Source organism: Solanum dulcamara, chromosome 6 (assembly GCF_947179165.1).
Source record: "Solanum dulcamara chromosome 6, daSolDulc1.2, whole genome shotgun sequence".
In the NCBI taxonomy this organism is placed as follows: domain Eukaryota; kingdom Viridiplantae; phylum Streptophyta; class Magnoliopsida; order Solanales; family Solanaceae; genus Solanum; species Solanum dulcamara.
In genome coordinates this window covers 74907867-74921276 of record NC_077242.1, presented here as the reverse complement: position 1 = coordinate 74921276, position 13410 = coordinate 74907867, and the positions used below count along the sequence as shown (strand labels likewise).

The 13410-nt window shown below is 31.7% G+C and overlaps 1 protein-coding gene across 1 annotated transcript; it reads left to right on the top strand.

The window, feature by feature from the left end:
- The first annotated feature begins 584 nt into the window (after positions 1-584).
- LOC129891527 (CBL-interacting serine/threonine-protein kinase 6-like) lies at positions 585-2442 on the top strand. Its single transcript, XM_055966913.1, has one exon. The coding sequence runs from the start codon at positions 939-941 to the stop codon at positions 2208-2210; it is 1272 nt and encodes a 423-aa protein (XP_055822888.1). The 5' UTR covers positions 585-938; the 3' UTR covers positions 2211-2442.
- Positions 2443-13410: the final 10968 nt, after the last annotated feature.

Genomic DNA, 13410 nt, shown 5'->3' with positions numbered 1-13410 from the left:
ATTTTATTTCTATCTTATAAAGTTAGAGATACTTTTAATACACATCCAATTCTAGAAAAGTATCTATTAAACATACCAAATAAATTAAATACACGATGTGGAGTATTGTATGAATTAGGTACTTGTTATTTGAATTGAATTCGTATAACTTTTTTTAGTATTTCATTTACAAATTTTCTAAAGATGAAATTAGGCCACTACTATATTTTGGGTGAAATATAATTTTAAAACTCTACCCTTGAATCTAAGCCTCAATAATTCACTCTCTATATTTAGGTAATTAACCAAAAACTATTCCAAATGCAGCGTACTCCGCTCCGTAAAGGGTAAAACAGTCATAAAAATTACCGATTTTTGAAGTGACCAAATTCTTCACGTCAAACCTACTGAAATCCTCGCTGTTCATACACGTGTCACTCTATAATTGCCTAAAATATCCTTAAAGATTCCCTTTAATCCATTACGATCTCGCCACGTATTAAAACAGCAAAACCATGGCCGTTTGATCATAACAACTCTATGTGCAAAATAAAATGACTATTTTACCCTTGAACCAACTATAAAATCATACTTATAGCCTTCATTCAGAAAGATTAGAAAAAAGAAAAACCATTAATTCTGTGTTTTTCTTCTTCTTCTTCAGTAACCAAAAAAAAAAAAACCCAATTTTTTTTTCTTTCCAATTGTTTGGAGAGGAAATTAAGCTAGGGAATGCAGAGAGATGAGAGGCTCTCGGTTTTCTAATCCACTTTTTTGTGCCGGAAAAATCCAAAAATCAATCGCCGGCGGCAGGAATTGTCACCGGAAACACGTCGAAGACGGGTGAACTAATCACCCATTTTCGCCATTTCCGTGCACTAAATCCTTTCTTATTAACAGATTCAAACACCCTTTTCGATCTTTAATCTCTTTTTTTCAATCAATTTTTTTTCTTTCTAATGGGTCCTGAAGAGAAATGTGGAGCTTTGAATGGAAAATATGAATTGGGTCGACTTTTAGGCCATGGAACTTTCGCGAAAGTTTATCACGCACGAAACGTGCAAAATGGTAAAAGTGTTGCTATGAAAGTCGTGGGAAAAGAGAAAATCATTAAAGTTGGTATGATGGATCAAATCAAACGAGAAATCTCCGTTATGAAGATGGTGAAAAATCCGAATATAGTCGAGCTCCACGAAGTCATGGCGAGTAAAACAAAGATTTACTTCGCCATGGAATTCGTTAAAGGAGGTGAGCTTTTCGCGAAAATCGCGAAAGGCAAGTTGAGAGAGGATGTTGCTAGAGGTTACTTCCAGCAACTCATCTCAGCTATCGATTTCTGTCATAGTAGAGGTGTATTTCATCGCGATTTGAAACCCGAAAACTTGTTGTTAGATGAGGAAGGAAATCTCAAAGTGACTGATTTCGGGTTAAGTGCATTTACAGAACATTTAAGACAGGATGGTTTGCTACACACTACTTGTGGTACACCAGCCTATGTTGCCCCTGAAGTTATTGGTAAAAAAGGCTACGATGGTTCGAAAGCTGATATTTGGTCATGTGGAGTGATCCTATATGTTTTATTAGCCGGTTTTTTACCGTTTCAAGACGAAAACATTATGGCTATGTATAAAAAGATATACAGAGGTGATTTTACATGTCCACCTTGGTTTTCTTCTGAAGCTAGGAGGTTGATCACGAAGATGTTGGATCCGAATCCCAATTCAAGAATCACTACTTCAAAGATCATGAATTCGTCGTGGTTCAAGAAATCAATTCCAAGAACATTAAGAAACAAGGATGAAGAAGAATTTGCATTTGCCTCAGATAAGGGTACTAGTAAGGAAGTTGAGACAATGAACGCGTTTCATATAATTTCGTTATCTGAGGGGTTTGATTTGTCACCTTTGTTCGAAGAGAATAAAAAGAAGGAGAAAGAACATATGAGATTCGTGACAACTAGGCCAGCAAGTAGTTTGATATCTAAGCTAGAGGAGGTAGCAAAGACATCGAATTTCAGCGTAAAAAAGAGTGATTCTTGTGTAAGGTTACAAGGACAAGTGATTGGGAGGAAAGGGAAATTGGGAATTGCTGCTGATATATTTGCTGTGACAAATTCATTTCTAGTTATGGAAGTGAATAAAGCTAGTGGTGATACATTGGAATATAATCAATTCTGCAGCAAAAAGCTTAGACCTGCACTTAAGGATATTGTTTGGACATCAGCTACATAGAATTCTGCACCTTCTTGAAAGATAAAATAAAGGTGTAGAAATGGGAATTTTTATTTAGTTGTGTTCGTTTTCATGTTGTTAATTAGATTTTTATTATTAACTTAGAGGTTGAATTTTCATCTCAAGAAATTTCTTGAATTGTTGAATATGTCTTTTGTGTTGTTTTGCAAATTTGCATCTACTTTTGGTTGTTGTTATAAATGTGTGTGATGCTTTAATAATGATTCATTTTTGTTATGAATTAACTAACTTGACAATTTTATAAAGGAAGAAGAACAAGAGAATATGTATATAGAAAGTATTAATAGAGAGAGTAGTAATATAGAGAGAGTAATAGTAATTCTTTCTTTTATGTGTTTTTGTGTATTTTACATTGAAGTTTAAGGCTATATTTATAGCCATATTTACAAGTGGAGGAAAATATTAATGGGCATTTTACCCACTTAAAAAGTAAATGGACTATCCACCATTTTAAGTGGACAACCATTTTACTTGGTTGATATTACTTGGTTGATAATACTCCCCCTTGGATGTCCACGAGAAATGTGCCTCGTTAAAACCTTATTAGGAAAAACCCAGTGGGAAAAAACCTAATGAAGGAAAAAGAGTACACATATCTGATAATACGCCTTGAGTGCTGCCTCATTAAAAACCTTATCAGGAAAACCCAGTGGGACAAAACCTTGACTAAGGGAAAAAGAGTACAGTGCGTATTTTGCTCCCCCTGATGAAAATATCACTTAATATCTCGAAGACGACGCATTCCAATTTTGTATCTCATTTTCTCAAAGGTTGAAGTTGGCAATGCTTTGGTGAACATATCCGCCAAATTGTCACTTGAACGAATTTGTTGGACATCTATTTCACCCTTCTTTTGAAGATCATGAGTGAAAAAGAATTTTGGTGAAATATGTTTTGTTCTGTCTCCTTTGATGTATCCTCCCTTCAGTTGAGCTATACATGCAGCATTGTCTTCATACAATATTGTTGGAGAGTCTTTTGTCAAAGAAAGACCACATGTTTCTTGAATGTGTTCAGTTATTGATCTTAACCAAACACATTCTCGACTTGCTTCATGAATGGCTATTATCTCTGCATGATTTGAGGAAGTGGCAACCATAGTTTACTTTGTTGAACGCCATGATATAGTTGTACCACCACATGTAAATAAATAGCCTGTTTGCGATCGACCTTTATGGGGATCAGATAAATATCCCGCATCTGCATAACCAATCAATTGTGACGTGGAATCATTTGAGTAAAACAATCCCATATCAATGGTACCTCGAAGGTATCTGAATATATGCTTAATTCCATTCCAGTGTCTGCGTGTTGGTGAAGAACTAAATCTTGCTAACAAGTTTACTGAGAAAGCTATATCTGGTCTAGAATTGTTGGCAAGATACATTAATGCACCAATTGCACTAAGGTATGGTATTTCAGCACCAATAAGCTCTTCATCATTTTCATAAGGCCGAAACGGATCTGTATTAATATCAAGAGATCTCACAACCATTGGAGTACTCAATGGGTGTGCTTTATCCATATAAAATCTCTTTAAAATATTTTCAGTATATGTTGACTGATGGACAAATATCCCATTTGTAAAATGTTCAATTTGTAGACCAAGACAAAATTTTGTCTTTCCAAGATCTTTCATTTCAAACTCCTTTTTCAGGCATTTTACTGCCTTTGAAAGTTCTTCTGGAGTTCCAATAATATTTAAATCATCAACATATACTGCTATTATGACAAATTCAGATCCAGACCTTCTCATAAAGACACAAGGGCAAATTGGATCATTTTTATATCCTTCTTTTAGCAAATATTCGCTAAGACGATTGTACCACATTCGCCCTGATTGTTTTAACCCGTACAAGGATTTTTGAAGTTTTATTGAGCAATTTTCTCGAGAATCCTTGTATGCTTCAGGCACTTTGAACCCTTCGGGAATTTTTAATAAAAATGTCGTGGTCTAATGAGCCATATAAATAGGCAGTGACCACGTCCATTAACTGCATTTCAAGCTTTTCATGAACTGCCAAATTCATTAGATACCTGAAAGTAATTGCATCCACCACAGGGGAATATGTTTCCATATAGTCAATGCCAGGTCTTTGCGAAAAACCTTGGGCTACAAGTCGTGCTTTATATCTTACGACTTCACCCTTTTCATTTCGTTTACGCACAAAAACCCATTTGTGCCCTACTGGCTTGACACCTTCAGGTGTTCGAACTATTGATCCGAAAACTTCACGTTTTTCAAGTGAAGTTAACTCTGCTTGAATTGCATCCTTCCATCTTGGCCAATCATTTCTCTGTCTGCATTCATCGACAGATTTTGGTTCAAGATCCTTATCTTGTTGCATTATTTCAATGGCAACATTATAAGCAAAAATATTATCGACCACAATATTATTTCGGTTCCACCGTTTTCCTGTCGACACATAACTTATTGAGATTTCTTCATTCTCATTATTTTCAGGTACTTGGACCTCCTCGGTGGTATCACCATTTGTTGTGTCTCTGGGCTCTTCTTGAGCACTCGCCTCCAAATTATGATCATCTTGATCATTCATTCCTTTCCTTTTTCGAGGATTTTTATCTTTGGAACCTAATGGTCTTCCACGTTTTAAGCGTGGTCTAGATTCATTTGCCTGAATAAGTTATCCTACCGGGACATCAACTCGAACTTGAGCATTAACAGCTGGGATATGCGATTTAGTAACCCGTGGAAGGTTAGTAAATGCATCCGGCAGTTGATTTGCAATATTCTGCAAATAAATCATCTTTTGAACTTCTTGCTCACATTGATTTGTTCGAGGATCTAAATGAGATAGTGACAATGAATTCCAATCTATCTCATTTTTCATCTGCTTATGTTCTCCCCCTAATGTTGGGTATACTGATTCATCAAAATGACAATCAGCAAATCTTGCCGTAAATAAATCTCCAGTCATAGGTTCCAGATATTTTATAATAGAAGGAGATTCATACCCAACATATATTCCCAACCTTCTTTGGGGACCCATCTTTGTGCGATGTGGTGGAGCAATTGGGACATATACCGCACACCCAAATATTCTAAGATGGGATATATTTGGCTCCCTTCCAAACGCCAACTGTAATGGGGAAAATTCATGATAATTTGTTGGCCTTACGCGCACAAGTGCTGCTGCATGCAAAATAGCATGCCCCCATACTGAAATAGGAAGTTTTGTCCTCATTAGCAATGGTCTAGCTATCCATTGGAGGCGTTTAATCAATGATTCCGCTAGACCATTTTGTGTATGTACATGAGCGATCGGATGCTCAACTTTTATTCCAATCGACATACAATAATCATTAAATGATTGAGATGTGAACTCACCAGCATTATCAAGACGAATTGTCTTTATTGCATAATCTGGAAATTGTGCTCTTAACCTTATAATTTGAGCTAACAATCTCGCAAAAGCCATGTTGCGAGTTGATAATAAGCACACATGTGACCATCTTGTAGATGCATCTATCAAGACCATATAATATTTAAATGGTCCACATGAAGGGTGAATTGGCCCACATATATCACCCTGTATACGTTCCAGAAACGCAGGGGATTCAATCCCAACCTTAGTTGCTGATGGTTTGATAATCAGTTTTCCTTGGGAACAAGCAACACAAGAGAATTCCTTAGATTGAAGAATTTTCTGATTCTTCAAAGTGTGCCCATGTGAATTCTCAATAATTCTGCGCATCATATTATAACCGGGATGGCCCAACCGGTCATGCCAAATGATAAAATCATCAGAATCAGTAAACCTTTTGTTTACAATGGCATGTGATTCAACAGTACCAATATTTGTATGGTACAACCCAGAAGAAAGTGCAAGTAATTTTTCGTGCACAATTTTCTTCTCCATATTTATTGTAGTAATATAAAGGTATTCAACCTTTCCTTCATTTGCAGTCTCAATATGATAGCCATTTTGGCGAATAACCTTGAAACTTAACAAGTTTCTTTGAGACTTACTACAATATAATGCATTATCAATTACCAATATCGTTCCTCCAGGTAGTAATAAGGTTGCTTTTCCAGAGCCTTCAATTAATTTTGTACTACCAGATATTGTATTGACATAGTCCTTTTTCATAATCAAATGACAAAAATATTTCTTTTTTTTTAATATCGTATGAGTTGTGGCACTATCCAAAATGCACATATCTCCATTATTCATCTTGAATCCAATTGAAGACTGATAAATATATTTATCTTCATAAAATAAAAATGCATTGTAAGAAATAAAATAAGTAACAATTTTGCTAGAAAAACATAAGTCCCTTTTTTTTTTTAAAAGTTAAATTATGGTAATTTAGAATTTAAAAAATTATATGATTCAATTATGATGAATGTTACAATAATTTAGTTTATGGAATTATATACTTATTAACCTTAAATAAATATTATACACAAGAATTAAAAACAAATATAAAATATTATAAAACATTAATATAATATTATTCATCATGTATAGATAATTTGTTTATTGACAAAAATAATACAATCATTATATATTATTAATGTCTAAAACATTAACAAGAATAAATAGTTATTATAATGACATTAAATAAGGCGAATATTATTTTTAGTAACAATATGATATTAAGATTAAATAATAGCACACTAATAGTAATTAATTACAACATTGTAAAATAGCACAATGTAATAAATAATATACAATTATCATAAAAATGTAACCTTGATTATTATTTTTTTTTCTTCAAATACATAAACGTAAAAACACAATAATTCGAAGTACATGATAACATATTGAAAAACATGAAATTAAACATCAATTAAGATCCTTAAAAAAATCTTCAACCTCCAAATGAGTAATATCATTGAGGTCATTAAAATCATCATCCCTTAAGGCCATATTTGCTTCAATATTATCATTATTCAAAGGCCTTGCCTCAACATTATTTTCGAACGCCAAGTGTGACTCTATCCGAGCATTAGAAGAAGAGGCACCACCTCTATTTGCCTTTCTTTTAAAAGAATTTTGATAAAGTCTTACAAAATGCTCAGGCGTCCGACATTCATTTTTCCAGTGGCCTTTCATGCCACAACGATGACAGTTACTTTTTGAAGGGCCATTTTGAGAACTGATATTGTTCTCCCTTTTATGTTGACCACCACCACGACGATTATTATATCGTCCTCTGCCATTGCCACGCCCACGCACATTATTGTGACCTTGATATTTATTATGTCTTCTTTCAGACTGGCCATGTACTTTTACCATATTTGCCTCCGGTAACGGAGCAGTTCCAGTGGGACGGGCTTCATGATTTTTCATTAAAATGGCATTATGTTGTTCAGCCACCAGAAGGCATGATATCAATTCAGAGTATTTTTTAAAACCCTTTTCACGGTATTGCTGCTGTAATATTACATTAGAGGCATGAAAAGTAGTTAGTGTCTTTTCTAACATGTCCTCATCATTTATATTTTCCCCACATAATTTTAATTGGGAAGTTATTCTAAATACAGCAGAATTATACTCAATTACGGTTTTAAATTCTTGAAACCGTAAGTGCATCCACTCATAACGAGCCCTTGGCAATACCGTTGCCCTGAGGTGGTCATACCTCCCTTTTAAGTCTTTCCACAATTCAAGTGGATCTTTCACTGTCAAGTATTCCATTTTTAGGCTTTCATCTAGATGATGACGAAGGAAAATCATAGCCTTTGCTTTATCCTGACTTGATGCTGTATTTCCTTCAATTATAGCATCACCAAGACCCTTAGCGGTAAGGTGAATTTCAGCATCAAGTACCCATGACAAATAATTTTTACCAGAAATATCAAGTGCCATAAATTCCAATTTTGACAAGTTTGACATGATGAAAATTAATTTGAAAGTAACAAAGATAACTTAAAAATTAAATTTCTTTAGTAGATATACCTGATATAGAAGTTAATTTTCTGAAAAATTAGAGCTTCGTGCTGATAACGTGTTATGAATTAACTAACTTGACAATTTTATAAAGGAAGAAGAACAAGAGAATATGTATATAGAAAGTATTAATAGAGAGAGTAGTAATATAGAGAGAGTAATAGTAATTCTTTCTTTTATGTGTTTTTGTGTATTTTACATTGAAGTTTAAGGCTATATTTATAGCCATATTTACAAGTGGAGGAAAATATTAATGGGCATTTTACCCACTTAAAAAGTAAATGGACTATCCACCATTTTAAGTGGACAACCATTTTACTTGGTTGATATTAATTGGTTGATAATAATTTTATGTTTTTTTTGGGATTGTAATGTAACTTTTTGCATGATTTTTTAACTGTTAAGAATCTTTTTTTTCAATATCTTGATTCAACTTGCAAGTAGGGACATAGTGTGTCATGCTTTAATAATGATTCCTTTTATGTTTTTTGTGGATTGTAATGCAACTTTTTGCATGATTTTTCAATATCTTGATTCAACTTGCTAGTAGGGACATAGCTAGAAGGCGATGCAGATGCAATAATATATTTACTATAATTTCATAAATGAGTTTAGACTTGCATGATGAGGAAATGGTGTTGTGTATGCACTCTTACTCTTATCTTGAAAAGGCATCTTATCTTGAAAAGACAGATAAATTGTTTTTGATACACTCAACTCAATGTAGAGAGGTTATTTTTAATAGATCCTCCGCTCAAGATTCAAAAGATCTAAAAGTGACATAGTTCATCCAAAAATATGTAGAAAAATTAAACTTCTTGGAAGTCAATATTAATACTGATATCGTTATTCTAAAATCTAAAACCTATAAATTCAAATTTGGTTTAAAATTTAGAACCTCTAAATTCAAATTTGCTTTTGCAAAAAATAGTGTTTGTTAGTCCAATAAAAACACTTCTCTGGTAGGCAAATGGTCCATATAATTCACTATCATATTGTCTTCGTTGTGATGTTGATAGGTGCAATGAATTTGTTTAGCTTTGGCATTGTCCACAAATATGATAGTTAAAGAAATTAGAAATAATATAATATTTTAGGATAAGGAATTTAAAAGTGAAGTATAAAATTATTATGAGGCTGGTAGTAGGGGGGGTCTTTTCTTCACATCTCAAAAAAGTGGATTTATCAAATTAGAATAGACTATCACCTTCTTTTTATCTGATTTTGAAGTTTTGATAAAATTTGAATCGAACTATTCTTCTTCTTCGAGGCGTTAGTTAACATTTCTTCGATGGTAAATAATAGTATAGGATCCTTGTGTTTTGATTGAAAACTTCAAAAAAAAATTAATTATATATAGTTACTTTTATACATGTATATATTATAAAAAATATATTATTCTTAAATGTTGTATATATATTAGCAATGCAAGTTAATGTTTTTGTACCATCAATATTATACATACAACTTACGTAAAACTTTATATTGAAATTATTTTTTTTCTAATATGGTAAAATAAAAATTTAAATGTGAAGGATCAGCTATGTTGCTCAAATTTTTAAGAATATTTTTAAAAATATAATACTTTAACAATATTTTTAAAGAATTCGAGTAAGATTTGAAACTGAAATTGACCATCAACTTCAGTCAATGAAGACAAATGTGAGATGTAGAGTTAGATCTACAGGGAGATTAAAACTGCATAAAAATAATCAAGTTTAATATTAATAAACATCATGTGCATGAAAGTATTTTCTTCTTTATTATAGCATTTTTTGATATTAAATTCTTCATAACTGAGGTATGGTTTAATATTGAAACCCAAACAATGTACTACTTATGTGATGATTATATCACCACTACAAAGTTTTAATATAAGAGATTAAAAGTTGCGTAAGTAGTACATAATTTTATAAAATAAAATTTAAAAAATCTTATACTAAAACCAAATGGCAAAGTTCATTTAATTTGGTTCAAGTCATTTAGGATTATAATCATGGGACTATAATAAGGATATAGGTAATCTCACCTTTTATATGAGAATGGGATGATTTTTTGAAATAAATTCTCTCCAAATTTTAACTAATAATACTTAAATATTGAACAAATTTAATCTCAAATTTTATATCGCAATAACCTTCCTAATCCCACTAACCAAACGACCCCTTAACCAAAAGATATGACCCAATTTATTTTATAAAAAGAGAAAAAAATAAAATATCCTTAAGATTACCATGTTCTTATCAACATGTGATTATTTTTTGTTTCTCACTCGATGTTTGGTATCTCTTTTGAAGCTCGATTAATCTAAATTTGCGTCAGCAAATTCCACTCTGAGGAGTAAAGCACTCTTTACCAAAGACGACAATTACAATATCAAAACTTGAATTTAAGACTTTTAATTAAAAATAAAAAAGTACTTATCACTCTGCCATAATACACTGCTTGAATTTCCAAAACTTTCACATAGCCCTTATTTTACTTGTCAACTCCAAATACCTGTCTAAATGGGCTCAGTATTCTCTTTTGTCCTTCTACTATGAAGTACCAATTTGTTTTCTTACTACGTTAGCTTGTTTCTTTCGAGTTTGGAGTGACTTGTGTGTTGTCAAGGAAAAAGATAAAAACTTTCCTAGTTAAAAGCATTTTGCTTTCCCTGTAAATAAAATAAACAGATATTAAAAAGAAAAGAATATGGTAAACTATGAAAAATCACTTTCTAAATTATTGTCCTCCAAGAAGATGAAATGAAAATATCTCCATGTTATTTTATGAAGCATTTTGAGTTTTTAATTCACCATGTACGGATTTGAATTGTGAAAACAAATTTTTTTGTAGAATTATAGGATAATATTATTTATAATAAATTCTTGTGGTCCGATCCTTCTCCCCACATGTCAAGATCTTAGTGTACTGAAGTATCATTTTTTTTTAATTTTTTTTTAGTCTAAGCAATTTTGAAATCATTTATGCTATAATTTTGATGTTGTTTTTATACCATACTTAACATGGGTTAACAATAGAGGAAATAAAATAATATGATCAAGATGACTTTCTCTAAAGCTAGATATTGAACTATTGTGATTAATAATATGATCAAGATGACTTTCTCTAAAGCTAGATATTCAACTATTGTGATTGTGGGAAAAAAAGAGGAGGGATAACCTCTTCCTTTACCATCTGGTGGTTGAAAATAAAAGTTCTTTTAGGTAAACGACTGTTAGACTCATTCAAAGCATATTTACCAAAGTAGTAGGAATCAACCACATGTATTAAATTAAACTCATATTTCTGATTTTTAGTCCCATGAACCAAGACATTTACCAATAGATAATATCGTTATTGTCTTATTCCTATATTATATCCTATATAAACATTATAATTTGTTATAACTTGTACACAAATCGATGATCCAGACAGTTAAAGCTTCAATATACGACTTTATGATAGAGCTTAAGACTGACAATTAAGCTTTTGAAGAAGAAATACACATGATAATTTAAATAAATTTTACATCGAAATAACAGATGGAAGTGAAAAATTTTATAATGCATAATAAATTTTGAATTTGATAATGGTGTAACTCAAAAACAAATATATAAGATTTTGTTGAGAAAAACGAATAATACATATTGGATTGTGAGCATGTGACACGATATTATTGAATACCATTTGCACAAAATTTTGTACTATAAGTTAAAAGGATCAGCATGTGACTCATCTATCTGCAACAAGTTGTGAGGCCTAAAAGTTAAGAAGAACAGAGTTGAATGACATCAAAGTAAATATTGGGGTCCATGATCCTGGCCAGAAACTAATTTGATATTGAGATTTAGATATTATGATATTTGGTATGCATTTTAAATTTATTTGATATTTAATACTTATATTAAAAAGACATAATAGATAAATTTGTCTGATATTTATGTTTTTTAATTTTGAATGTATATAAATAGATATTTAAATTTGTTAAAAATTGAATAAATAGACTTACGTGTCCTGTAAAATAATATAATTAGATATACTCGAATTGATTTATATTATGTTATTTAGGACACATATTTGATGATTCAAATGTGAACTTTATTTTCAATCACCAAGCAAACACTTTCGAATCTCTCCTCTCCCTAGAATCTTCTTTCGTGATTCCCTTGAATCACCAAGCAAACACTCCCTACAATGATGTTGACTAGGGCTTGACACTCATTAGCTCAATAGATCAATTTTTCTATCAAAAATAAAAAATAAAACCTTATTTATTTATTTTTGTTAGATGAAATTTAAAAGGATGAAATAAAGTAAAGAGTGGTCTAGACTATGAAAGAAAGTATAAATAAAAATAATTTATTTTTTTATGAAAAAATTATAATTCAATAATTTAGCATAGAAAAACAACCTTATTGGACATGCATTCATACCATATATATTAATTATATTTATATTTTTAAATAATTACATATCTTATCACTAATTAAAAGTTTTCTATGATATATTAAGGAAAATATACCTAAATACATGTATTTTTGCTACAAGATACATTAAAAAGGGGAGAGAGACTAGCGGAATAGGCATGTATATCCCAAATACATGTGAATGCATCTGATATGATTCACATGTATCTAGGCTACCAAATACATAGGAGAGTCGCGAGCGATATACAAGAAAGGCCAGCGAGATAGTCATGTATCTCAAATACATGCGAATCACACTAGATACATGTATTTGTATGCATCTAGTGTGATTCACATATATCTGGATACCAAATACATAGAAGAGTCGCAAGCGAGATGGGAGAAAGGCGTGCGAGATTTGTCTATGTATCTTAGATAAATGCGAATCCACTTGAATATAGTGTATCTAAAATAAATTATGAGATAAGTGTCAAAAACACACCTAAACTATCACTCTTTTTAGAGTTTTATACCTAAACTATTGGGAGTGTGAATTTCATACCTAAACTATCACTTCTTAATTTGAGAAACACACCTCTCTCTTTTATTTCACTTTCACCATGGTGCGTGTGCTACATTTTCTCTTTGATTTTAAAAAAATTATCACATCACACTCCACATAGACAAAATATTTCAACTAGACAAAAATTAAATAAATTTTTAGAATTAGTTAAAATTAAATATTTAAATATTACTATCTCATCCTCAAAAAAAAATATAAAATAAAACATAAAATATTTTATTACCCCACTCCACCACTTTTTCTCACCATACTCCCCCCTCCCCCTCCCAATTTTTTGTTTTATTTTT

Coding starts and splice junctions, on each gene's coding strand:
- LOC129891527 (XM_055966913.1), top strand. CDS start 939: ATGGGTCCTGAAGAGAAATGTGGAGCTTTGAATGGAAAATATGAATTG.